At 42.4% G+C, this 27,643-nt stretch overlaps 3 protein-coding genes across 4 annotated transcripts in view; 1 reads left to right on the top strand and 2 right to left on the bottom strand.

Moving 5' to 3' along the window:
- The window catches only part of mfsd8 (major facilitator superfamily domain containing 8), a 375,281-nt gene that overhangs the window by 183,962 nt on the left and 163,676 nt on the right, over positions 1–27,643 (top strand). The window lies entirely within an intron of this gene.
- On the bottom strand, positions 451–3,618 carry LOC127605259 (caspase activity and apoptosis inhibitor 1). Of its 2 annotated transcripts, none has more exons than XM_052072714.1 (6): positions 3,416–3,579; positions 3,083–3,282; positions 2,910–2,994; positions 2,782–2,842; positions 2,193–2,260; positions 451–1,124 (listed from the first exon to the last, which is right to left on the bottom strand). In XM_052072714.1, exons 2-6 carry the CDS (start codon positions 3,149–3,151, stop codon positions 787–789), a joined length of 621 nt encoding a protein of 206 aa, XP_051928674.1. In that variant the 5' UTR covers positions 3,152–3,282; positions 3,416–3,579; the 3' UTR covers positions 451–786. The 2 variants fall into 2 exon arrangements, with proteins under 2 accessions (XP_051928674.1, XP_051928673.1); XM_052072713.1 differs by having other exon boundaries at positions 456–1,124; positions 3,083–3,265; positions 3,416–3,618.
- The window catches only part of LOC127605330 (phospholipid-transporting ATPase ABCA1-like), a 70,997-nt gene continuing 52,403 nt past the window's right edge, over positions 9,050–27,643 (bottom strand). The window contains exons 33-50 of the mRNA XM_052072741.1: positions 26,924–27,018; positions 26,727–26,832; positions 25,426–25,500; positions 24,111–24,280; positions 23,855–24,032; positions 23,662–23,777; positions 23,259–23,403; positions 22,124–22,247; positions 21,693–21,822; positions 21,508–21,628; positions 19,605–19,667; positions 18,045–18,151; positions 17,653–17,794; positions 17,181–17,315; positions 16,217–16,320; positions 16,028–16,120; positions 13,412–13,655; positions 9,050–9,382 (exon numbers count right to left, since the gene is read on the bottom strand). Of these exons, the coding sequence (XP_051928701.1) occupies positions 9,254–9,382; positions 13,412–13,655; positions 16,028–16,120; positions 16,217–16,320; positions 17,181–17,315; positions 17,653–17,794; positions 18,045–18,151; positions 19,605–19,667; positions 21,508–21,628; positions 21,693–21,822; positions 22,124–22,247; positions 23,259–23,403; positions 23,662–23,777; positions 23,855–24,032; positions 24,111–24,280; positions 25,426–25,500; positions 26,727–26,832; positions 26,924–27,018 (2,277 nt within the window). The 3' untranslated portion in view covers positions 9,050–9,253. The remainder of the gene's footprint in view (positions 9,383–13,411; positions 13,656–16,027; positions 16,121–16,216; positions 16,321–17,180; positions 17,316–17,652; positions 17,795–18,044; positions 18,152–19,604; positions 19,668–21,507; positions 21,629–21,692; positions 21,823–22,123; positions 22,248–23,258; positions 23,404–23,661; positions 23,778–23,854; positions 24,033–24,110; positions 24,281–25,425; positions 25,501–26,726; positions 26,833–26,923; positions 27,019–27,643) is intronic.

Raw genomic sequence — 27,643 nt, 5'->3', positions numbered from 1 at the left:
ATCACGCAAGTTCAATCTATATAAATCAACTTTTTTTGTTGCAATTTTCAGATGGTTGCTATAGAACAAATGAATAACTCAATCATAATCATTTTATGTTTGTATATTTTCCACACTGCAACGTTGAAGTAACATTTTTTTTCTTTTTTCAAATAAAGGGATGTGTGACGATAAGCGGTTCGGATAACGGATGGATAGATGGACACCTATTTTTTCAAATCTGATTAATTGATTAATCTGAGAATTATTGTCTGATTAAATAATCATTGAAAAAATTGTTCATTGCAGTCTGTATTGTAATTCTATTCTCAAATAAATCGCCTTCAGTGTTATTAGCGATGTTACTAAAGTATGAATGTAACTTGTACTGTTTAAATACTACACAAGTAATGATGTTGTTCTGAAGCATTTATTACTGTGCTTTTAACACAATAATGCAAAAAATATAGATACATTCATTAACATGGATATGTAATTGAGTTTAAAAAATGTTATTAAAGCAACTTGGATTGTTACAATAATACAGGAAAACTGCAATAATGGTAGTCACTATCGTATCCTTTCTGGTTCCATAAATCATTTAGAAATGTATCCTAAAAAACATAGTTGGGAGGGAACACTTAAAAAAGAGACCACCTTCAAGTCAATATCCAAGCATGACTGGAAAGGCAGAGTAACACTGCCACCTAGTGCACATACAGGAAAACACACTTCACACTGGCTTCGTTTTGACGTTGGCATTCAAGACAACACCAACTCAAATGACGGTTGTGACGTTTGACGTCTCTACGGCACTTTCCTGTGACTGGCCTTCATGAGGGCCTTGATGGCGCGGGCCCTCATCTCCAGCTCCAGAAGCTCCAGCTGCTGAAGTGAGGGCTGACACGGCACGGCGGCAACATCCCGCTGCTGGACGGCGGCCGCCACCTCATCCGCTGGCGCTAGGATCTCACTGACACTTTGGTCGATGGCGCTTTGGAAGTCCTTTTCGGGCTCGGTGGGCTTCGGCCGTTCGCCCCCGCTGCCGTCCGCCATCTTGACCGTTGCCTCATCTTTTGGTGCGTCGATGTCGCTGTCGCCGGCGTTGATGCTAAGGACGTCGCTTTCCTCGGTCGAGCCGCCCTCTGTCAAATAAGCCGGGTTAAAGTGGCAACATTGTGCGAAAAGAATCAAATCACTAAAACGTAAAAATATAATCAAACATTTCATCGACGTATCAATACGCCCCCGAAATGAAAACCGCGATCACACAATGATACGAAAGGTTTACACATGCCCGTGTTCAAATTCCAGATTTTTGTGAATCATTTCCGAACCTTTTCCACCATTACTTATAAGCTGCACAACTCAAATCAAGGAGAAAAAAATGAAAAAGAATAAACAGAGGATATGATGGGTTTGCACAAGTGTGCACACCCTCTCTCGACCGGCACACATTCAAACTTGCACTGAGTCGACACACAGCTGCTGCCATTTAAAGGGCCTCTGATGAAGGCCAAAAAAAGATCAAGTTGTTCTCGTAGGCTTTTGCTTTCTAGCAAAACCTTCGCAGTGACATACTAGTAATACGTGAGGTGGCACACTTGTGGAAACACATTATTATTATCGAAAAGACTAACGACAACTTTCGATTGAGTTGTGCATGTTCAAGGTCAAATTAATGGTGGAAGAAGCTTGAAATGATGAATCCTGGGCATTTGACAAACGACATTGTTTTAAAGTTACAATCTCAACAGGGTTCAAGTCAGAACATTCTCAGTTGTTACATGGGCGTGAAAATGTAATCTCAAAACATCAAAGATTTAAAAATATTTCGCATCATCAACCACACTCAGAAGGTTATCATTTTAAAAAGCACATTAAATCACGATACCTTAACTTGGATAGCACGGTAAGTAAAGATGCACACGTAAATTCATCTTGCGGACTTGTTCTTCTCCTGGATCAGGATGCTTCTTCTTTGCCAGGGAAAATTAAGTCTCGGATCAAATAAAAAGTAAAAAATAAAAACAAACGCACCGCCGATTGATGGATGGATGGGCTCATAGGCCGTTTGTTCTGCTTCACAGACTTAAATTTATCCCCAAGTGGCCAGTTTGAATTGTATAAAAGGTACAGTATAAGTGTTATCATTAATACCGAGGATTTTGAAGGTCAATGTTCATATTCTTTTTATTTGGTAGACAGCTTACCTTGCTGGGGCTTGTTCATATTTTCCGTCTCTTTGATGGATGCTGTGGAATCCACGCTGTTGTCTTTCCTTCAACAGATGGATGCCAAAAGACCACTTAGGTGCCAGAATAATAATAATAATAATAAAAAAATAACAACAATGCTTAACGAGCAACCTTTAAAACCTCCAAGGGACTATTTGTGTTCTGAAATTATGACATTAATGTGAGCAATAAAAATGAAGGAGCCCAAAACAAAAAATTAAAATTAGTAAATTGCGGGACAAAATAATAATTATTGGTAGAAAATAGGACACATTGAAGTTCTCCCGTAAAAAGAGAATTAGTTGCCACAATAGCACAACTAAGATAAATCTTTTAAAAAAATGATTAATGGAGACAATAATAATGTTCATAACTACAGCAAAGAAAGGTTGTAGGCATCATTGGATCCATGCTGATGGCACTGTAAAACTGCATCAATTTTCACCAGCACACACAATTTCTTGCCCTTTTCAGGACGACACAGTGGGACGAATAACGAAATAGGAATACGAAAAATAGGAAACTAAGACAATGATTATGAGACACTTTTGGCAAAGGAACTCACTGTTTCTCCAAGGCCTGTTGTGGACGTTGGCTTGTGTCTTCGTCTTTAGTCACTTCCTTCCCTACAAGACAACAAGCGTTTGGATCGTAAGGTACACCGTGACAAGACACTTGACGTGTTTATGCTACCAGACAAGATCTGCATGATGTTTCTCTCAGAGATTGGTTCCAGTTGTTCCCAGCACATTTTTCGGATCTCCTCCAAGCCACAATCCTGGGGAACAATGGTGTGATGTAGACGTTTTTGAAAATAAATGTAAAAGAAAAACCAGCTCTTTATTGCACAGTGTGTGCTCGTTTACCTTGAATTGCTCTGGCAGCATCCTGCGGAGCTTCTTCTCACCCAGGACGCCGAAGCACTGCTCCAGCATCTCCCTCTTGTCGCTTACGTATGCGGTGATGGGCTTGAACGGCACCCCGAGGTCGAGACCCCCTTCCTCGATGTCACTGCCAACCCTGTCCAGTTCCGGGTCGGCAAGCTCGTCCTGCAAGCGACGCCAACCTTGTCAAACGCAACCGTCCAACGTCTTCATATTCCAACAAGAATATGTATGGAATTCACTGGTGTTATAATGTACAGATTGCCCATAAATGCACCGCGAATACCTTGACGCCAAATATGTACAATGTCTCACCACTACGTTGCTTTCTGCGCTTCTGCGCTTAGTGCTTCGATGCCGCTCCTCAGACGGAGCGTTTTTCCTTTTCTTTCCGCTGCCACTTGACTTCTTTTTGAGCATTTTAGGTGAAAATACAACAAAAATATCAAACACGCTCAGTTTGCAAACACCGCTTACACGGAAGCTTGAGTGTCACTTCCGGTGACGTGTACAACAAATGGGTTTCTTCTGCTAAAGTTGGTGTTGGCTTATCTTCAGCAAGATTATTTGCTGCCCCCTAAGGGTAGTAGTTTGCCACTTTACCAAGAGAAGAATAGAATTTTACGTTCGAGTCAAACGAAAAGCATAAATAATAAATAGAATAACAATAATTATTATATTAATAATTATAACAATTATTATCATAATAATAAAGGACTGAACGGGTTTCCGGGGCACACAGAGACGAACAACCATTCTCATAATCATACCAAGGGACAGTTGAGGACCTTCCATTAACCTGTCATGCATATTTTTGGAATGTGGGAGGAAACCAGTGGACCCAGAGAAAAGCCACAGAGGCATGAGGAGAACATGCAAACCCCACACTAGAAGTCCGGAGCCGGAATCGAACCCTGTACTTCTGCACTATGAGGCTGACGTGCCAACCAGCCGCCCGCCGTGTCACCCACTAATAATAGTAATAATAATAACAATAATAATAATAATAATAATAATAATAATAATAATAATAATAATAATAATAATAATAACTGCAATGATCGCAGTTCTTTTCATCTGTCTTAAAGTCGTTTCAACAATTCAGTCAAAAATTACTAAAAGGAAATTCAAATTGCAGAGCTGCTTGCAAAATATAGACCTTCCTCCTGTTTGTCTCCCTATCGTTGTGGCCTTGCGTCGTGATAAAAGCGCCTTTGATGTCTTGTTTATAAAATATTATAGTTACGCGCAGGCCTCCGCGCGGCATCAAGTCCGCTCGCTCGCTCGCGGTTTTAATGTTGCCTCAATGAAACCGCCCTGCCATTTTCCACATAACATCCCATGAGCATCATTTTATTCAACACCCATTCTTACAATCCATAATGACACTCGCAACTCTGCACCTACACTTTAAGAGATATGGCTGGTTAAACGATAGAGTTTAGCGGACAGCAAAGTTATGGATTGTGGAGGGAAACGATTGGACCCACTGACGGGCCGGTTCTGGCGGGCAGGCAGTACATTTGACAGCTGATTTAAGTTGTTCCCTGGTTAGTCTACCAATACTAATGGATAAAAAGTTGGGCATAATGTTGCCATTGATGCTAGTCCAAAAACAATTTAGTAAGTCCTGCTTTGGTACCTTCAACTTGACAAGCCAGGACACCTCTTGCGTTGTATTAGTGCTAGCATCAATGCTATTATTATTTTATGCTAATATTATGTTGTACTGTCCCCTTCAATGACATTATATATCAATCCAGTGTTGACTTTGTTTTGGTCAATAAGAGAATGACAATAGCAGATTTTAGCAATAAAGTCGCTTCTATAAACCTTAAGTTTACTAACCGGCTGCCAGCTGTCATTAAACATAAAAAGGTAAATAAATGAGCATTTTATGAGCATCTTAAATCATGCCCAATCATACTGCGTGGCCTGAGTCCTCACCATGATGATGCAAAAGGGGCCACTGGAGGGCAGCCCAGCAACAGATGATCCATCCCCTCCACACGCTCGTGCACATTCACGCGGTTCTGCAGCATGAGATTCCGAGGTGGGATTCTGGCAACGCGGCTGGATTTCCGGCAGCTCTTCGCTTCCAGCTGTGGTTCCAGAAGTCTTTGGAAATGTCAGTCATGTGGCCCTTGGGCGCCATGCTGAAAGGCGGGCACCACAGTGGCTTGTTCTTGTCCTTGCCTGTTCCTTAAAACCTTGAAAAAAATAATTACTGGTAGGCTAATATGAAGCCACTTAACATTGCCACACAAGAGTAAGTGTGTGGCACAATCAGAAATTTGCTAGAAACTTTGATGTACCTTGAAAGCTTTAAAAAACAAAAATAAAACGTTTTTGGTACCTAATCTTGAGTTGTGATAATTGCATGTTACTGTTATTATTTTTTGAATCCTTTCAAGGTTTTGGAATGTTTTGGCATTTTCCTGGTTATGTCACATTACCACCCTTATCCTTGCACTGTGATGCTACGAGGCTACGTGTTAGCGTAACAATTTTTGAAGGCTTCGGGGTCAACACGTTTTCGCACCTTTACGCTTGCTAGCTGGCTACATGGCTAGCCCCATCCTTGAACCATAATTGCGCCGAATTAAGACAGTGACCTTGCCAATGGTGGTGGATATAAATACAAAGCCCCACCACCCCACCTGACACACACACACACACACACTGCCCCCCTGACTGTGTGGTCCTGCAACTCCATCTTACTGAAGGTGGACGGGTCACTCAGGGCACCCGCCACCTGTGCATCACAGCGATACCCGTCCCATGAGTGACCCTCATTATTTGGCGTGGTAATATGGCGCATAGCCGAGTCTTCCCTAGTAGCAGATTGCACATACCAAGAGGTCACGTCCCTTTCGACCTCACTGGCTGTCCTGCCGGTGGTGGGGTGCATTGCAACAGACTTTTTGCATCTGCTTTCGAGCTGAGAAATGTCATCATTGCATAAACCCTTATCAATTAGAGCTGTAACTCTCACCTATAACCCTAATTCTAATTTCAAACACAAACCCAATTTTAACCCCTAACCAAATACTAACCTCTAGCCCTAAGGTCCGAAACCTGACCCCAAAATCTAACCCTACTCAAGAACCTCTGAACATAACACAACCTAACCCCTAACACCTACTTTCTAGTTTTAAAGCATTTTTTTTGTCTTTAAAATTATATTGGACATTGCGCTGACTGATGGAATTACAGCAACTAAAAGAATTCTGAACTCCCTGGGGCACACAAGAGCAAAAACTGTTTCGTGACTTTCCGGCATGAAGTGAAAATCCTGCATTTAACATCACCGTCTCTCTCATCTGAGCACAGACATCAGATTCAATTGGACAAGCGGAGAGTTGTGGGGTGGAGTGGTGGGTGCATCCAGAAGTCTGTGCGGGGCCTGACTCGTGAGCTGCGCAGGAGGGTTTGGGGCAGGCCTTTGCCAGGATGGATCTAATCTCTGAGGGCTCTCATGCGGATAGATTTGCTCAGTGTTAACCATGAACTACGAGGGATTGTCACCCAAGGACAGAACCTCATACACTGGAGCTTTTTTGGTTCGGAAAATGCCCAAATCATCATTGGTCAGATTTTCAGGCACAGCTCACGCAATTAGTGGGCGTTCTAATTACAGGTCATAAAAATACCGGTGGTATCACGTGATAGGTTGCACTGAATAAACTAAATCCCTGAGATAAAAGTGATGCAATAAATTTTAAAAAATCTCCATCACATGTCGGATGTAACAGAAGGAAAAGCAATTCATTTTAAAACAGTGGTTCAGATGTCGAGTAGCCTAAGAGCAGATGGTATCCAAGCCTTGGAGGATCTGTTGGTCCTCATCAGGGAAACCCAGTCACTACGAGCGGATGGCATCATGGCAAAATCTGTGGCAAGGACATGCACTTTTTGGTTTTGATTCTGAAAAAGGTACAAACCAAACATCGTTTAGCTGTACCCTCAATTCAATTTCAGTTACTGTTCATGTCATTGGACGGTATACCTGTCAGCAAAGTCATACACACCGCTACCAATTTGTCTTTCCAATCAGATTTGGTTCCCCATTCACGGCGTTTACAGCGTTTTGGTTTCTTCAATACCTGGTGGCGCACCTGGCAGCTGTGCGGCGGCCTTCACTTACCTGCTCTGGCACAGCCTGTGAGGGCACCCCATTATTCATTTGGACAGGCTTTTTATGAGCCAGCAGGCTGGTTGCAGGGGCTCGAGCAGATGCGTTCGTCTGTCATTGTTATGAGCTCCACGTGAACTGTAAATAAAGACAACGCGGTGTCCCAAAAATGGACTCGTTCTTTGACTGCCCATTACTCATATTTGTTTTGTTTTTGTTTCAGGTAGAAATAACCCAAAACTAATAGAAAAAAAACTATTTTGTCTTCAAATGATATTGGAAAGTCTGTGTAAAGAGATTTTTAAAGGACCCACGATTGCGGCACACAATTTTTGCAACAAAGGCGTCTTTTCCTGAATAAAAAGTGGAATGCAGTGAACCCTTTTCATTCATTGGGGGATGGAAAAGTGGTAGAATGTGACCCACACAAAAGAGTGTGACAGAAAAGCAAAAGCAGCACTATGTAAAGCTCCTCCCCTCACTTTAACCAAGATGTCACTAGATAACAACAAAGCCAGATTTTCGAGAGACATGGCTTTGGCCTGAGCAAAAATCAGCGGCATTGCAGCGAATTGACGAATCAACAGCGAAAATGTGGGGGCTTTACTGTGTTATGAGAAGGAATTTTTATTTTAAAAGTGCTCCTCATTAAACTTTGACTTCACTATAATATTTTATTTTTTTTTAAATATATTTTATAAGGTGCATAGAATAGAAGCTATAATAGTGGCTGCAGTTGTGTACGCATCCACTAGATGGAGCTATGTTAAAGGGGATACAATACAATAAGGCTTTACTTATATCGAGCTTTCATAACCGCTACAGCTGTACCAAAGCACTTGACAGAACCTTTAAAATACTAGGTCCAAGAAATCAGAATATTGATCCATATATAAGGCGCATCGGATCGTAAGGCGAACTGTCGGCTTTTGAGGAAAGTGAATGCTTTTAGGTGCGCCTTATAGTGCGGAAAATATGGTACATCTTTGTTCTTGTAAAGATGACAACTTTTTTTCTTGAAAACACAGATGCTATTGTCATTAATAAAACGTGTATTCCTTTAAGACAAAAAATGATTGCCACATTCTGATTTTAGCATAATGAGGAAAAAAAATTCTCCCCTTAGAATTTCTCCCAAAACCTCAGCTTTAAATATAGTAAAATGTCCTTTGATGTTAAGCATGAGCGAAATACAAAAAGGAGCACTGTTTAAAGCTGGAATTGAGCATCGTCCTGCAGATAAGAACAACAACAACAAAAAAACGTTTACTACCCTTTGCTGAATCAGGAGCAATCTGCTGCAGGACACAAACGGCACCGAAAAAAAAAGCCGACCTTCAAAATTTCAGCAGCCTGCCAAATACCTCCAAATAATACGCTCTCTTAATTGAGCTCACACAAAATGTGTGCATCACCTGCTTTGTTGCATCCAGACGCCAATCGATCAGCGGCGGGCTTAACGGCTTCAGCCAGGGAGCACTTTTCAGAATTTTAATTCTCACTTAACACTCTCTAGTCCTCATTCCCGAGATGGTCGTCAATAAGACCACCGGCTTCTTAAGTCACCGTGCGCTCAAGCAGTCGGTCTTGTCAGTCGTTATGTGCGGCACGGTTCGCAGCATCTTTTATACCTCTTGGAATAAGTCATTCAATCCATAATCGTAACATTTTAACTGGCGGACAAACACGCTGTAGTGACACTAGAATGAGCAAATACTGTAATTTCAGGCGAATAACCGCAGTATAAAACGCACCAAAAAAACACTGATGTAAATAAAAAAAAACAATGTCTTTGTACTTAGGTATAGTACTGATGTGCTGGCATCCTTTATTACACTAGCCAACAGAATGTTTTTGTTTTTTTGCAAATTCAAGTTTAATCAAGCGATAGTCAGGAAGTAGATTCAAGATAGACAATAAAATGCAGTACAGATTTATATGTAAACATAAATAACGATATGGTTGATCCGCAGTTCTGTGCAATGTGCAAGTTTTTTTTTTTTTTGATTTACGGGGCGCTAGACCTTGTAGGACCCCGGGGACGTCTTAGGCGACTGCATCGGGAGCTCGTCGGAGGTGTCCACCGAGTTATCGTAGCTCTGAGGGTCGTCCTCACCATGCTGCCGGCTCGCAAAATTCACAAAGACCTGCGGGAGAAAACAGAAAAAAAGGAGTATGAAGGGATGCGTACGTCAGGGTTTGAGCCTTTTGTCTTGATGCACGGAGGTGATGTAAAAATAAACTTCCACCACGTGGGATTCGCTGCTATTAATCCAGAAAGTTCGGATACGCAAAATGTCTCATCAAAAATGTCATGTTGACTTGAAATTTCTCAAACTAGTCAATGACCAAAGTCCTCCACAACCCCCCCCCCGAAAAAATATATGGAATTTCGCCACACATCAGCACCATTATCAATCAAGAAGGTAACAATAGGCCCCACAAATCGCCGAGAACGGTCATGCTGACCTGAAATTTCTCATTTGATTTGTTTTCAATGTTCTCCTAGTAATTCAGCTGAACAAAAATTACTTGAAATTTCTCACTGTTCTTTTCAATGTCCTCTTAAAAAAACAACAACATGGCAGTTTGCCACATTCAGTCGCTGTGATCACCCCCTTAAATAATAATTGGCCAAGCACCTCAACAGAAAAGCCACACCGTCTTGAAATTTGTCACACTATTCCATATCAAAGTCCTCTACAAGACAGCAATGTGACATTTAACCAAGCAAGAGTGCGGTTATTAAAACTTCAAATTCCTTTGGTTGATCAAACACCCCACAAAGAGTCATACTAACTTGAAATTTCTCACACAATGCCATATCAAAGTCTTCCACAAGAAAAAAAAGACATTTTCACCACATGGTAATGATTGCTCTTTAAAAAGAAAGTTATAATTGGCCAAACATATTCACAAAAAAAAAAAAAGTCCAAGTGACTTGAAATTCCACCCATGATTCAATCTCCATGTGTTCCACAAATAAAAAAAAATTGGAATCTTACAACGTGGCAGCACTGTTAGTAATCCAGAAAGTTATGATAGGCCAAACACAACAAGCAAGTAAAGCCATGCTGACTTGAAATGTCGCTCGTTTTTAAAAATCAAAGTTTTTTTTACAAGAAAAAAAAAAAGGAAATAGAAGTCTCTCCCACAATTCTATCTCAAAGAAAGTAATGCTCGGGAGTGTTGAATAAAAGGAAGTCATGGACGATGCGGTCTTGGTTGCAAATGTGTGCACATATAAAAGTGGCAGCAATGACTTGACAAGCTAACGCCCCAACAGCACTTCAGATTGGGCCATTTTCCTTTCAAACAGCCACTTTGCTCTTTGCCGCCGGAGCCTCGGGCCACGTGGATCGATATTAATTGCAGTGTGAATTCGGAATTTTACACCAGGTCAAGGAGCCTCTTGATCAATCACCAGCTGAGAGGTGACTGTCGAGGCCATCCTCCACATCTCACATGGACATCATTTGTTTACATAACATCTCATGTTTTTGAATAGAAGTTTCGCTCAACCCTCAACTCAACTGTATATAGAGCACTTTAAAATAACCCCGCTGTATACAAAGTGCTGTACACAGAGCAAAAATAATTCATACAACTACAAACGGTAAAATAATAAATACACAACAAAGACAGTTGAAATCACAAAACAGTAAAACTAAAAATCAAGTCTCATTCCAAGTCAAAAGCCAAAGAATAAAAATAGAATAAAAATTAGTTTTAAGACAAGCTTTAAAGATGGACAGGGAGAGGGCTTGACGAATGTTCAGTGGGTGGTAATTCTAAAGAGTAACGGGACAGCAACGGTACAGTCTCGATCTCCTCTGAGCCTCGGTTTAGTTTTCGGTACCTCTAATAGTGCCTGGTCCAGTATAGGAAGCAAGTGATGGGACGACAGAGAAGGAGTTATATGCTCCCTCTTACGAGTAAAAGTCAAGAGGCGAGCAGCAGCATTGTGGACCAACTGGAGATGCTTCATGGAGGATTTTCCTACTCCAAAGTAAAATGCATTACAGTAATCCAGCCAAGATCTGACAAAAGCATGAATTAATGTTTCAAAGTGCTCTTGAGAAAGGAGAGGCTTTATTTTAGCCAGCTGCCGAATATGAAATAAGTTGGATTTAATAATGGAACCAATTTGCCAGTCTAATATAAAATGACTGTCTTGTTTAGGACCCAAGTTCAAGACTGTTGACTTAAGATAAGGATCCAGGGGGCCCAAGTCCACAGAATGGGATCGATAAGGGCAAGTGGGACCAGAAACCATAAATTCTGTCTTCTTTTCATTGAAATTCAAGAAATTCAGTGCCATCTAGGTCTTGATTTCCTCTGGACAGGATAAAAGTGGCCTCAATGAGAAAACATCTTTTTTGCTCAGCGAGACACAGATCTGACAGTCATCTGCATAGTAGTGGAAGATAATACCATGTTTTCTTAAGATGGAAAGAAAAGGGAGCAGATACACCGAGACCAGCAGAGGCCCCAGAATTGAGCCCTGTGGAACACCACATGACAGTGGAGCAGTTCGTGCCTCAGCGCAACCAAGACTCACACAAAAGGTTCTCTCAGCTAAATAGGATTGAAACCACTCAAGGGCGCTAACGCCAATGTCCACCAGGTGCTGCAAAGGAACCAACAGAATACTGTGATACACTGTATTAAATGGTGCAGTTCAATCCAATAAAACCAGACACATTATCTCCATTGTCATTTACCAGGAGGATGTCTTTAAACACTTGATGGCTGACATAAAGGACACATCAGAAATGAAAGCAAAAGCTAAGTATAATTAATTCAGTGATGGTTTGTTTTTTAATATGAGTGATGTTACTTCAGTGTGCTGCAGTGTGGTGAAATCGTTGACATTTAGAAAAGAGTAATTCAGGAATATAGATAATTATGAAATATTTTCCCCCTCCAGGCCATCCTGACAGCACTCGGCAGCTCTTTCAGCCAGAGACTGATACAGCCGCGCTGCAAGAAGGAGAGGTATCGCCGCTCGTTCCTGCCGACTGCTGTCAGGCGATTGAATAGACGGTCCTGAAAACCTGAACTCACCCCCCCTTATATATATATTTTTTTACATTTATATTTATATTTCATATTTTATATTTCCTGATATACTTTTTGTCTTCTACTTTCTCCCTTTCATAATTTTGATGCTGTAAATTGGGAATTTCTCCATTGTGAGACAAATAAAGGGTTTCTTATGTTCTTATGTTATAATTTATTGTTTTTCTTTTTATGATGGAAAAGGCCGTTTGTTTGAACACACTTCTCCAAGAGCCTACAGATGGGACCGATGACCTCTGGTGACCCCTCAGTGGTCATCTTGGCTTGGCAGCTGCCAATCGGAGTCTGCTGCTGAGCTAATAGCAGCCTCCAAAGGGCGGGCACACTCGCCACTGAGTGCCTGATTGCCGCCGCATTCTGGTTCGGCTAAAACAAATGTCGCCCGTGGCTTCGGATCGATTCAGGGCCTGCTGGGTTGATAGGCAAACTCAGCATGGGGTCCTCATTGGTCAGGAGTGGAGAAAACCAGCATGCCGTTTTCAGTCTTAATTTTTATTATTAAAGACATTCCACATTTCAGTACGGTAATTTATTTAATAATTGGTACAGTCGAACAGCGTTTACTTTTTCACCTCTAAAACATTCACTTTTCAAAGTCCCGACTTCACATCAGTTTCTATTTGCCGATTTTGCTGACAACGAACACCTTTGTAACGTAAACTTCATGATAACGACCAGATTTTCCCCACAAAATAGTGAAATGGCCTTCGTTACAACGCAACATTGGTAGCTAACTGCCGCTGCGATGCGACATTGCTTATGAACAAAAAGTAAAGCCTCCGTTGTTTAGCAATGCTACTGATCGACTCGTACCATGCTGGACTTCAGGAGGCACGGCGCAGTCCCGAGCACAAGGTCTGAAAACATGTCTGGTAAACGTAAGCAAATTTCATTGTCTGTGAAGGCTGAAATTGTCTTGTCACTTTAAGATTTGCTGACTCTGTTTTCAGAGATGAAGCAGGAACGCTACAGCTTTTTGTGACATGGCCATTTGGATCATTTTCAAGACATGAATATGTGTAGGAATATGCCTGGGGTTAAAGTCACTTTTTATTCATGATGTTTTCTGACTTTGGTCATTTCCGAGGCTGTACCTGGTCTAGGGTGGTCTGCGACACGGAGTAGTCATCCACACACAGTGTGCTCCGCTGGTCGGTGAATTGTCGGAAGATGTGCGCCAGTGCCCCTTGGCCAGCCGGCATCTGGTATTGAAGGGTGTTGTGGTGCTTCTCCTTCAGGACACTTCCGGGGAACGTCTGCTCCACAAAGTCCTCGACTGGCTTCAGGAGCGGAGGGTGGCCACCCACGCGAACCGTCACCGTGTAGCCGTCGCCGAACCTGCAATGGCCATCCGCGTCTTTTTACAATTGGACTCATTGCTAAGAATTATGAAAAAATACTAAGAATTTTACCCCCACCACAAAAAAAAAAAAATTGATGAGGAACCACTAGAACTGTACAATTTCACCACAAAAAATAATATTTTTATTAATTTACATAAAAAAATATTTCAACTCTAGTTCCTGAATTTTAAAGAATTTTTGAAGATTGTAAAAAAAAAAAAGTTCCCATAATTTGATGACACGGATAAAGAAGACAGCAAACAAGCACTGGCACGAATGTCGGAATGAAGTGTATTCGGGGGAGGGTGGGCATGCGTTCCGACTGAGGAGTGGCAGGGGGCAAGATGTGAGCGTTGCCTCCCGCAGTGATTCTCTACTGTGCTGGAGGCAACGAGATGGAAGCATTGAGGTTGGCTCACGTGAATGCATGCAACCCCAACCGAGGGCAGAAGCTCATTTCACATGGAGATCGTTTTGGCAGTTTTAAGAAATATCGCAAAACACACACGGGAGTAATGAATAGACGTAGCAATTGGAATTTTATGAAATATTGGAAAATGAGACGGCCCAGTAAAATAGGTTCAATTGGAAGACTTTTAAATAGTGATGACATACTATACAGTATCTAGTAACAACCAAGTGCATTTTTTTTCCTCTGTACAAAAAATAAAACGGTTCGTTTGAGAATTTAAAAATAATTTTAGGTAATAATCTATAAAACGGCCCTCTAAATCTTTTCAACGAATTAACAAAATGTGACACTAATGAGCAAATTGTAGGAATTAAAGAATTTTATAAAGTATTGGATGGTGGGGGCCACTAGAAAGGTATCAATTTTACTTAAAAGTGAGTCAGATAAAAATTTTATTTTAACCTCACAAAAATATTGGAAAAGAGGGCCTACTGAAATTGTTCGGTTTTATTAAAAAAAAAAAAAAAAAGAAAATCGGACAACCGTTAAGACATGAAATTACATGAACATTCTGACACGAACTAACAACTTTTGTCAATACTGAAAAAAAAAGTTGGACATGAGTTTGATGAAGAACTTTTAGGAATTTTGCAGAATCGGACGATTTTTGGTATAATGGTATAATTGTCCGATTTTTGGTATAACAGTGATGAAACTACATTGAAGAAAAACACAATACCGGCTGAAAATCTGGCAACAGTATTTCAACCCTGGACAACCCACGGGGTCAAATTTAACCCCGATAAATTCTGCTACTCAAATGCTACCCTTAAATCCCAAAGGGTCAAATTTGGCCCTAATCCTAAATTAGGATTAAAGCATTAAATATTCGAAAAAAACATATCTTGGTGTTCAGTGAACATATAGCAGGCATTTAATGTAAAATTCATCATTTTCCAAAGAAGAAAACGGTTCTTGAGTTCTCCAGGGTTAAATGATGATTGAAAAGTGCTTCGAATTTGAACACAATATGGGTCAATGAGAGGATCCAATTGGACGGACAAATGGCTTTCACCTGGTTGTGACGCGGAATGCGGTGAGCCACAACAGACGCGACCTCGTCCCTAATTGCCTTTTCCGCTCATTAATGGGCTGCCACGCCTCATGAAACATTAATCACGGCGAGGAGATAGCAATGCTTAATTAGGAATTATTCGCCACGTGGCGGGTTGCAATAAATAAATAAATAGCTAAATGGATGTCGATGACGCTGGCGGGATATCACGAAGGGGCTAGCGGGTTTGAGGATGGCGCGGGAACAAAAGATACATTAAGGAACACGTTTACAACCCCGTGTAAAAAGTGTGCAAAATTGCAGTCGTGTCGTAAACGCACTTTACGGCTCCAAATGGACACGACGATGCAAGGCAGGGCCGCTAAAACGTCTGCCTGCTCCCACTTTGGCAAGCACAGTCAAGATGTCGAAACAAATAGGAACATTTATTGCCACGTGAATGGAATGGAGCTTGCCTCCAGTATTTTTATTTATTTAATTTTAGGGGAGGGGGACGAGGGGGCAGCCTCTTCAACTAGTGTGTATTTATTGTGTCTGTGAATTTAATCCTTTTTTGTTCAACTGCAACAAGGGCAGAACATATCCGACAAGAGGCATTGTATGCTTGTTTGAGTAAACTCACAATGGTAACTTGAATTTCAAAAAACATTTTCGAATGGATTAATGTACTCCCTGAAGAAAAAGTCATAATTTTATATAGACACACACATTCCAAAAAAATCCTATTAGAAGTCAATTCATAATTTCATCAGAATTTTCAAAAAAAAACTTTTCCAGCAAAATCTTTTTTTTAATTTTATTTTTGGGAGGAAAGCGAGCCATTTTATAAATTCAAGTCTTACTTCTTTGAGGAAAAAAAAAATCTTCAGTCATCACTGACCTGCTCTTCAGATGCTGGATGCTGCCAAGACATTTGAAATGTCCGTTTACCATGATGGCCATGCGTGTGCACAGCGCTTCACACTCCTCCATACTGCTTGCGCAATACACAAAAAACAAACAAACAAAAATTTTTTTTGAATTTCTTATTCATTATTCAATTTTCTTTTTAGGACAATGAATGGTTCACCTGTGTGAGGTGAGAATGACAGAGCGTCCCTCCTTGACCACGCTCAGGATGCAGTCCCACAAGAAGCGCCGGGCTTTGGGGTCCATCCCAGTGGTCGGCTCGTCCTGCCAAAATATTTGCTGTGTTGCTTGCTGTGTTCATTTTGAAAAAGATTAGCCAGAAAAGGGACACAAAATCTAATATTTTGGTTTGAAGCAGATGATGTGGATAGATACCGTCCTCCAGTTAGTATTCCCAAAAAGGTAGGTAGGTTTCTCCATTGTATCATGGGTAGACCCACCAAAAACACACTTGAATCCTGTGATTTTGGTTTGAAGGAGCCATTTTGACTCAGTACTGCCCTCTAGTATTCAATAAATCAGCTCCCAAAGCCAAATCGACTTTGTGTCATGCAATTTGGTAGGTAGGTCTGTCTTGACTACTCCCACAAAAAAATCTCCAGAATCTCCAATGGCCAAAAAGACAAAAGCCGCCCTTTTGGCTTAGTTCCATCTTCTAGGATGAATAAAATAGGTCAAAAAATGTCCAGCAGTGAAAAAACAGATTAGTTTCGAAACATGAAGTTATGGAGACCGACAAAAAAGTCTGAAAAAAAGCAACGGCAGACAAAACACAAAGGATGTGATTTTGGCTCAAATTGGCCGTTTTAATCTAATGTTTACTATTTCCAGTCTTTCTGGTGATTTTTGTTTGGAATATGAAGTCCCTAAAGGTAAGTTGCCTTAACGGAAATTTTGGAAGGCATCTCAATCATATAGAGACCCACAAAAAACTTTCAAAAGGCCATGCCAGAAAAGACAGAAGAAGATGCCATTTTGGCTTGAATGTGGGCCATTTCATTTGTTCCTTCAAAGTCACCAAATTTTCCCCGCATTTACAAAATGCTAAGTCGCAAAACCTTTGAGCTTTTGGGTGTTAATTCCAACATGTATGCTGCCTTCTTGTGGATTTGTTCTGCGCTCACCAGGAAGATGAGCGGGGGACAGCCGATCAAGGCGATGGCGGTGGAAAGTTTGCGCTTGTTGCCTCCGCTGTAGGTGCCAGCCGGCTTGGTGGCATACTTCACCAGACCCAATTTCTGAATGCCCCACTCAGCCACCTTTTTGACAGGTACACACACACACGCACACACGCACACACACACACACACAGATACACACACACACTTTTGACAAAACTGTAGTCATGGGGACATGCATAATTATGAGAACAGTTGAATACAAGACAATCACAAGCCTTGTCAAAAATACAAAATTAATGTCAAAATGATTTACAGAGACAATGTGCTAACTTTGACTTAAACTTACAAAATTTAGAACATCTCATATTTTTCCAAGATCGAAGAAGTAACTTTGGCATACTGTATCTTGACTCGGCCGAAGCTTTTCTTTGGACTTCCTTCATACGAACAAACAAGTTGCCGTGTGTACGCTTACCATTGCAACCTCCTTTTCCGGAACCCCTCGTAGCCTGGCGTAGAACTCCAGATGCTCTCGGCCTGTCAGCAGGTCATTGATGGCATCAAACTGGGGGCAGTAGCCCATGTTCTGGTGCACAGCGCTCATTTCCGTCCTAATGCTGACACACAGAGAGAGCATTTTCAACCACAGCTGAGATGATAAGGCATATTAAGAATTGGTTTTTTTTTGTCAGCAAAGACAATTAAAAGACGTCATTCATGATCAGTGGCCTTTTGTTAAATTTCCTAAACTCTATACATCTCTTCATATATGGTTTTAATGAATACTCTTGATTCTTTTACTATTTTCCACACTCCGAAGAATAAGGCGCCATAATGCGATTCTGATTTTCAAATTTAGCGGCTCACCTGTATCCATTGAGGAAGGCCTCGCCACTGGAAGCTGGGATGTCGCCAGTCAGCATCTTAAAGGTAGTCGTCTTCCCGGCCCCGTTGATTCCCAGCAAGCCGAAGCACTAATGGAGCAAGGAAGGCTAGGAATGACTCACATTCCGACTCAACAATGTTGGTGTGAACAGGGACTGAAAAGCGAAGACTATGTGGGAATATGGCTCGTGAAATATCCAATTGCACAACGGGACCCACTTGCGTCAATTTTAAAAAGCATTTAAGACTTTTACAACAATATCAGAAAGAGGGTCCAGTAATTTTATTTTCATGTTTTATGTTGGCTTTTTATTTATGTTATGTACATATTGACGTAAGAATGACTTTGTAAGTTGGGAAAAAAAAGTCAGACAACAATGGCATTATGAATTTTAGAAGGATTTTACAAAATATCACACAATCATTAAATTTCCATAAAAACAGACAGCAGCTGGATAGAATGGTAAACAAAAACCTTAAGTTTTTCAATTTTAGCAAAAAATGGACTTGTAGGGCTAAGGATTTTTTAACAACTTTCACAAATTTTTAAGAATTTTCAAGAAATGTTGAGAATTTTATCGACATTAGATTTTTTTGGAAAGGAAATTTTAAGGACAAGGAAGAATTTTGAAGGATTTTACATGCAGTAATATTGTTCAACAAGTAGACTCACTTGAGAAAGTCGAATGGGAAAAGACCCGCATCTTTGTAGCACAGTGAGAAATACACAAACATAACAAGAGACACTGAGTCAACATGGCCGACACAGGGGACTGTGGCATCAGATGGGGGTTCTGCGGGGTCCTAGCACCTACATCCCCCATCAATTTTTGATTTCCGCCACTGATGCATCTCACAACCGGTCCTCGGGAACGTGTAGGAGACGGGCTAAGCTGCGTGTAAATAATGCATGGAAATGTGTGGTGGCCCGCTGTGAATCCCAATACCGAGTTGGCATTTACACGGCGACACTCGGTAAACAGCGGCAGCGGGGATTGATGCGTCCAATCCCGGCCGCCTGTCAACATTTGAGATTACGCGGAAAGCTAGCATGTGTAATCGCGACGGACGTGACGCTGATGACTACAAGTAGATTCTTTGAATGTTATTCATGCAGGAGACGTATAAGACCCGCTTTCTCTGTCTCTGAAGAGGAACTAAAGCCAAATTTTCTTTTGCTAGTGCGCCAGCACCACTCAAAACACAGTACTCTGACTAATACGGCGTTTGTGGAATAAAAATGGCACAGAATCATTCATCAATCTCAGGGGACAACTATGTTGGGCGATATCATCTTCTGGAAGTGACGTCACAAGTACAGTCGCTGCTGTGCAAATCGCGACAGCAAATAGAAGTCATTAGTGGACATTCGTTGTCATCAGTGGTTGTTAGCCGGCCTGTAGTTAATAGCCATTAGCAGTAAATAAAATGATAGCAATACATGTCAAGTGACGACAAGTATTCAATTTTTCTTTTTCTATTAATAAAACAAAAACTCGCCAATGCAAATGCAATCATGACACACGGCAGCATTCGGCTCACCTCAGCTGTAGGTACGCCCACACATAGCCGGTCCACGGCGGGGATACGCTTCCCCGGATACACCTGCAGGGAGCACAGCCGGCGAACCAATGAGGTTGCTAACAATAAGAGCGTGAAAAAAAAAATAATAAAAATAAAGAGCAGCAGGGAAGAGTGGAGGCGGTAAAACAGCGGAGAGTGTTTGGAACAATTAATGGCAGCTCGGTGGGGTCAAGGACACCTTCATCACATAGTCGCTTGAATAATATTTCAAATACGTTCAGTGCACAGAGGATACGGCATCTATCATAATAGACACACACACACACGCACACACACACACACACACACACACACGCACACGAACACATTTATATTAACATTAACCAACAAGTTGCAAATCAACGCCAATGGGTTGCTCAAATTGACTTTTGCTGAAAAACACGTTATAGTCCATGAAATCTAATTTGATCAAAGTGCTTAATAGAGAAACAATTATACATCGTTTTATCGACACTATACGCCGTCTAAAGTGATTTATTTAACTGTAGGCCACGATATTGAAATAAAAGCCACTTTCTTTTTAAATCGAGACATTGAAAATATATTTTATTTCAATATTTTCTGGTGTGGTTCTACTCCATTGACAATGAAGGCGCAATTAACTCATTCAGTACCAGCCAATTCTGGACCAAGTCTGAAAAGACGTTAAAAACGTCTTTGGGAGTGAATGAGTTAACAGAGGCCTGGCGTCTAGTTGCGCGGCGGCCGTGATTTGATGAACACCATCCGAACAAACTTCTTCCAGCGCCATCTGGCACCTCCAATCAATTCACGTCAGACACGTGCTACTTTTTAATCTCGGCGCTCACATTGCTAACGCGCCATCAAAGTGCGACGTATGACGAGGATGGAGGGCAATTAAAGCATAATCACGCCACGAGTGAAGCATAGAGGCAGCTGTTGCCATCCGAGGGCTGTGTGTTTCGTCAGTGGAGGCAAGTGAGGGGACACGATGGAATCTAGTTGGTAGAAAAAAAAACAAGATCGAAACTTGGTCTGTGTACCATGAGGAGACGCAGGGAAAGCCAGTCATTTCACTCCCAAATTTGTCCAAAATATTTTGTTACACTAGGACCAAATTTGAAAGTTACCACCATCTAAAACTGATGAAAAAAAAGCTTGCTCAAAAGACAGGAGAGGTCTGCCATCTAGACAACATTCACAAAGTGGTGAAAAAAAATCTACACCCAAAACCAGTTTGACGTAGCAATTATGACTGAGTAAACTCAAATTTGGTCAATTCCCACAAAGACCAGACCCACAAAAATACTGTCAATAATCCATTGATTGAAATGACACAGGGAGTTTGCCATTTTGATTTGAAGAAGTCAATCTGGAACCGTCCCAGATTCTCAAATTAAAAAAAAAAAAAAACTTGCCTTCAAAGCCAGTTTGACTTAGCGACTTGTAATTTGGTAGGCATTTCTATCATGAGAGCAACGCCATAAAAAAAGTCTCAAGAAGTGGTGAGTCAAAAGGGACAGGAAGGCTGCCATTTCGGTTCAAAGTGGCCATTTTGCATCTGTCCCTCTGTCGTAAACGCAACAGTTTGACTGAGCAACATGATAGTTAACAGGCTTTTCAGTCATTTGTAGACCCACAAAAAAAGTCTCCAGATGCTAAAACTGAAGAGAGACAGGAGTTTGCCATTTTGGTTTGAAGTAACCATGTTGGCTCCATAGGGTCTTCCTTAGCAATTTTAACATTTCGTTGGGATGGCGATCATTCGTAGAGCTCCCCAAAAAGGCTCAAAAAGCTCTAACTGAAAATACAGAGGAAGTCTAAAATTGAAGTGTAAAGCAGCCATATTAGGGATGCATAAACACCAGAAAAGACAACATTGTAAGAACATATACAACACCTTTGTCAAATCATAGATCCTCAAAAGGTCATTCTGGGCCTTCCCGGCGTACACCCGCTCCCGTTCGCGAGCTACATCCACATCCTCTTCTTCCACGGATGACGACTTGGCTGAAATAAACCTGGTAAAGGGAGCAAAAACATGTTAACTCTTGCTTGGTGGACGGACACTTGGCAAGTTTTCACCTGGGTTTACAGAAGAACTTGTATTGAATTAGAAGAGTGACGGCAAACATGACAGCTCCTTGGATGGACATGGCGCACAGATTCTTGCCCACCATCTCCCAGCTAAGCGGCTCCTTGAAGCGATCGTCGCCTTTGAGTAGGAAGAGAAAAAATATGGATCGTAAACAGTGCAGAAAAAGGATAACAATTTTTTAAAAAGGCGTCTTCCAGGCTGCCGACTCGATTTTTTTCATTTATTTGAAATCTTTCGACGTATTGCCTGGCAACGGCTTAAAAATGTCACTCAGACTTAAAAAAAAGAACATGGAAATCACTGCTCTTCATGTCATTCATGCTTTTGTACTTTTTTCCACATGCTATGCACTAAAATTTTCTGAGCGTCACTGAACTGCCACTTGCTGATGCTACGGAGCAGATTTCCATTTTCTCACCGAAGTTGCTGAAGAGGTTGGCCATAGCCTGGTTCTTGGCCATGTCAATCAATCCTCGGCCCAGGCAGAAGTGAGGGAAGATGAGGAGCACTTGTTTCACGATGTCATTGATGTATGACACGTCCTGGCAAGTCAGAATAAACACACACACACACACACACGCACACATTGGAATTATGTTTTTTTTTGGACCTCTATCTCCGACAGACAAACCTTAAAACAAAGTCATCGCAACGCAGTCGCCAAAGCTTATGTGAGATCAATAGGTGTAATTACAGCTCATCTCTCGGCCGGTTGTTCATCACAAAGATTTGAGAGATTTCTCCTCAACGATGATGAAACGCTCAACATCTCCCCCTTACGTCCATTAATCATTCAATGATGCGTTTCAAGGCGCAGGAGTACCGATGGTCTTATGTGACCTGCCGGCGCGTTCCTGTTCCCACTGCACGCCGACATTTATAAGTAAGGGGGGGCTTGGGGGTGAAGGGCGGGGGGTGTGACGGCAAAACCGGGACGCGCCATACCTCCAATGAGGAAAATGAGGACACGCCAACGTCTTCCGATGTGCTTCATTTAATTAATTTGATACACACTTTGGCATTTTAGGCGGCCCGGTAGTCCAGTGGTTAGCACATCGGCTTCACAGTGCAGAGGTACCGGGTTCGATTCCAGCTCCGGCCTCCCTGTGTGGAGTTTGCATGTTCTCCCCCTGGCCTGCGTGGGTTTTCTCCGGGTGCTCCGGTTTCCTCCCACATTCCAAAAACATGCGTGGCAGGCTGATTGAACACACTAAATTGTCCCTAGGTGTGAGTGTGGGCGTGGATGGTTGTTCGTCTCTGTGTGCCCTGCAATTGGCTGGCAACCGATTCAGGGTGTCCCCCGCCTACTGCCCGGAGACAGCTGGGATAGGCTCCAGCACCCCCCGCAACCCTAGTGAGGATCAAGTGGCTCGGAAGATGAATGAACTTTGGCATTTTGCATATTTTATGTATATATACGAAATATATTGACTTAATGTAAATGCACAATGTACAATTATGCGGCAGATGCCAAACAGTACATTTGAATTCCCTATGAATCACATTTTCTAAGCGCGATGCGGTCGACTGTCGACATGCTTTGCAGTGCTTACGCGGTCGTCAAAAAGCTCCATGATGAAGGTGGCTACACTGCCATTGATGCCGATGAAGAGGTTGATGCAGGTGAGCACCACGTATGCGGTGCTGGGCACGCTGAACACGAACGACGCTGGATACATCATAGGTGTGATCGACCACCTGCGGCAAATGGGTAAACGTCAACATGGCCGCACACATTTTTTCGTGTGTATCCACCTGGTAACCCTTTGCATTAATCAGTACCCAAAGAATAGTTTTTATCTGCAAAAAGGCATACTTGGTACATTTTGTATCCATCGTACATCACTTTTTTTTTTTCATAAGTTATGATTTTACATCAGATACGTTTGTTATACTCTATTCATACATAATCCGTACACAAAACAAAGCATTTTCTGAACACTATTGGTTGCGTACCCGTAGAAAAGCAGCAGCAGAACCAGAGCGGGCAGGTTGGGTGCGGAGACATACGCCTCTTGTTGGAAGCACAGGAAGATGACGACTACGATGACACACGGAATGGCGTAGTTGCACTGCAAATAGCACAAGCTCAATGTCGCCTCTTTCGAGCGTGCACAGCGTTCACCGCTGCGGCGAGGACGCCACATACCGCATCCCAGGCGAAATTGGCCAACCAGTAGACGGCCGGGTTGACGCCGCTGACGAATTGCAGGTGCTTCGCTTTGCTCACTCGCTCCTGGATGAGGAAGAGGACGAAGCTGGCGGGGATGAAGGACATGGCGAAGATGACGCAGATGGACACCACCACATCGGTGGAGCTCGAGGCCCTGAGGGAAACGGAGAGTTGAGTTGAGTGACCGAACGGGAAGCTGGCATTTGCCTTGGCGACTTTGTGGGCCACTTACAAGGCCACGAAGGACAGTTGCTCCTTGGTCAAGTTGAGGGGATGACTGGACGCTGAGATGCCGTAGCGCCGGGCGTCAGCTCCCGCCGGCAGGCCTGCCCTCAGGATGGCGTTGTTGGCCACGTTGAGGAAGGACACCACGCCGTGCCACGCCTGGTTGTAGAACCACACCTGCCCAGGGCATTTAGTGCAAACGAGCGCAGCGAACCATCACATCAGGTTTATAGCACGTGTTTAGATGGAGTCGTATAAAATATGTTTATCAAGACGTGGATAAGAGTGATCAGGCACGTTTGTCCACCAAGTGTAAAATGCATCACAAATTACATCTCAACCGGATTACTGTGATGCACTTTATTTTGGAGTCAGACGGTCCTCCTTCAAGCATCTCCAGTTGGTCCAAAATGCTGCTGCTCGCGTCCCAGCTGGAGCTCACAGCAGGGAGCACAAAATGCCAATTCTGGTTTTCCCTCCATGTCTCTCTGTACATTTTAGAGTTTATTTTGTCTTTAAATCTTTAAATGGTCTCACTTGATTTAACTCTCTGAGCTCCGTCGTCTCTACATACTGACCCATGCCTCAGATGCTAATTGAAGTACCAAGGAGGAGTAAGCGGAAACTAAAAGGGGGATCGAGCTCATCTTAAAACACATTTTTATTCTTTGGCTTTTAACTCAGCATGAGACTGCATTGTTTCAGTTCTTTATTGTGGCGGCAGTTTTTACGTTATTCTTTGAACTGTCTTTGTTTCTCCATGTGTGATTGTTACTTAATGTATGATATTTTGTATGCAGGTGTGTTTTTTTTTTAATCAGGAATCTTTCTTGTTGACATTCAGACCAATATAATCCACCCCTAGAGAGATGTTGGAGTTTTTTTTTATTCAGGTTGAAGGGGGTTAATAAGTTCAGGCAACCGCGCATTGTTGCTAGACTTCCATCGCTTCCATTTTGCATCCGTTCATGATACAAACGGTGTTTAAAAAGTGGGTCAAGAATCTGTTGCGGTTCTGTGAGCCCCTGTGGCGCTCGAGGTGCAAAGAGACAAAAAAAAAAGACAGAGCGTATGGATGCGCCCCGCTGATGTCACCACACTAATTAGGAGCGTGCGGCGCTCGGAGTGTCAGCTACAAACACTCGCTGGATGGCTTTTGTCGGCTCGCTCGCTTTTTCTCGAACTCTCATGCGCATACACACACACACACTCACACACCCTCACACTTGCACTCATGCACATGCTCTAATGTCCACATACACATACAGACTTATATTAAAACTCGCACACATACACTCTCAGTTTCACACGCACACAACTACCTTCAGATTGTGTTTGGTTCCCAGCCTCTTGAGCAGCGTCTCGGCCGTGCGGAGGAGCTTGTCCGTCACGTTGTCCTAATGAAGACGAGGCAAAACAAGACTTAATTGGACACACTTGGCAAACTTGAACCGAAAGGAAGCGGAATGCCGCGGCAGAGGATCGGCCAGGTTAAAAATGACCTCGCCTCTGTTTGGGGCCTGCGGGAAACGAGTGTCGGGGAAATAACGGGCTGGCGATTTGCGCCACCGCTGCCTTGCCACGCTGTTCCGAGTCGGTCGTGCAATAGAAGCGGCCACCACATTACACGTGCAATTTAAATGCAAATTGACGCCCTCCGCCCCCTGTTGCAGCTCAAATTGATCATCAGCCTTACGGAGAGAGCGGATGGGGCATGGAGTGAGGAGAGAAGAACCAAAGAAAGAGTGCGGCATGCCTTTGTTCATATTACTCCCCCCCCCCCCAAAAAAAAACCTACTTTTGAAAAGTCACGGCCAGTTGAATAACAAAATAAACAATTATTTCAAATAGAGGCCTTGAGATACTTCAGGCCACTCCCAGTCAAAGTTGTCGCCGTTTGACGGCCATGGGGAACTTGTGTTTTTTTGTGCCTGTAATGGGCAGCATTTTTCACAGCCTCGTTTTGTTCAGCGGAGATGGTGGCGCTGTTGGACAGTCTGCCTCGGTGCGGCTGGATGGATGGCAGGTGGAGCTTAGGAGTGAGTATAAGGAGAAAGGAGCGTCGGGAGCGGAGAGCAGATGTGTATTTGGAACCGAGAGTCGGCGCTTGGAATTGAAGCGGATCTAAATGGGAGAGGAGAACTGGACCAATCTACGTAGTTGTCAACGGACGCTACAGCTGCTTGTTTACTTTCAAATTTAGCTTGGAGCAGACAAACCAAGTTTGACTTCACACATGCTGTGATCACGATGTCACTGATGCACTGGTGAAAGAGGACTTTGATTCCTTCCTCTTTCACCAATTACCACAACAAAGCATATGTCAGAATAGTTGTTACGATCATTGTTCTGTCAACGTTTTATGTTATGTGTTCTGTTCTGTTGTTATTTGATGTGAAATGTTCTGTAAAGTGCTTTGTTGCAGCTGCAGCTGCTGTGAAAGAGATGTACTGTATTGTGTTGTGTTTATTGTATAACGATACTCACAGGGATATATTCTTTATGACTAATATTACAGCATCTTTCGAGTAGAAAGAATTAATTTAACTAGAACCTCAAGACAGTGCTGCAGCAATAATGCATCTACCCGACTGGCCAATGGCAGCCTAATGAGTTTTCTTACCTGGGAGTCATTAAAGATATGTTTCAGGTTCTGGAACATGGCTTCGATTGCTACCTCACTCAGGAGGACTTGGGAGTTAACGGCTCCAACAGAGATCCCGCCGTACCTTTTTTTTTTAATTGACATTTGGAAACATAAATGCTAATTAAAGACAACAAACAAGTCCATTTCGAGTGCATTCGTTTATACTGTATTACCTGGTTTTGCCGGACTGCTCAAAAGTCTTGACCAGGAAGTCGGTCACGTTTCGTCCCGTTAAATCCAGGAGGGTATCGGTTGTGTTCTGGATTCTCTGTAAAAATAAATACACAAAATGAATAAATACAGCATCTTCATAACAGTCAATTAAGCTTGGCTACGAGAGGAAAAGAAAATGCCGGCTGATGTCAAAGGAGCCTAATTAGATGCCCTTCTGTGAATAAATGGCTTCATTGAAACCTCCAATTAGGAAGACACTCTGCGATGTGGATTCGCCACGCTGCTTGAACCCGTGCCTGTTTGGAGAGTGCTGGCGCGATACTAATTAAAGCCGCGACTAACCGGCCAACATGCGCCGGACAGAGCAGGTTTTGTTCAGACTTTCCTGTTTTAAGGTATCCAACTTCGCTGCCGTGCGAAGTTCCCAATGAAGAAAATCGCTTCGTTCAAATTTGGTAGCAGTCGGGCAAATCTCCAGGACTATCTGGATTTGGAAACGAAGTGCCAAGTGAACGTTTCAAAGCGACTGATTTTTGTGAAACCTGTAAAAACAAATGCGAGAAGTACAGCTTTGTCATCTCTGCCTGGTGAGCCTTTTGTGCCTTAACTTTTTACCGTATTTTGTTTTAGCAAGTTGAAACAGATTTTTGTTGTTGTGTTCGTTTAGTTTTTGTTCATGCGCTTTGATTTAAAAAAAAGTTCTGCGCCATTTAAAAATA

This window comes from Hippocampus zosterae, chromosome 1 (assembly GCF_025434085.1).
Source record: "Hippocampus zosterae strain Florida chromosome 1, ASM2543408v3, whole genome shotgun sequence".
In the NCBI taxonomy this organism is placed as follows: domain Eukaryota; kingdom Metazoa; phylum Chordata; class Actinopteri; order Syngnathiformes; family Syngnathidae; genus Hippocampus; species Hippocampus zosterae.
The sequence above is the reverse complement of the archived record's forward strand: the minus strand, read 5'-3'. Positions and strand labels throughout refer to the sequence as shown.

Bases quoted from the DNA above. Each gene is read 5' to 3' on its own strand.
- LOC127605259 (XM_052072713.1), bottom strand. From the start codon at position 3,520: ATGCTCAAAAAGAAGTCAAGTGGCAGCGGAAAGAAAAGGAAAAACGCT. The intron at 2,995-3,082 runs GTAAACGAGCAC...ATTGTTCCCCAG, and splicing joins TGCTGCCAGAGCAATTCAAG to GATTGTGGCTTGGAGGAGAT. The intron at 1,125-2,192 runs GTAAGCTGTCTA...CTTATTTGACAG, and splicing joins TATGAACAAGCCCCAGCAAG to AGGGCGGCTCGACCGAGGAA.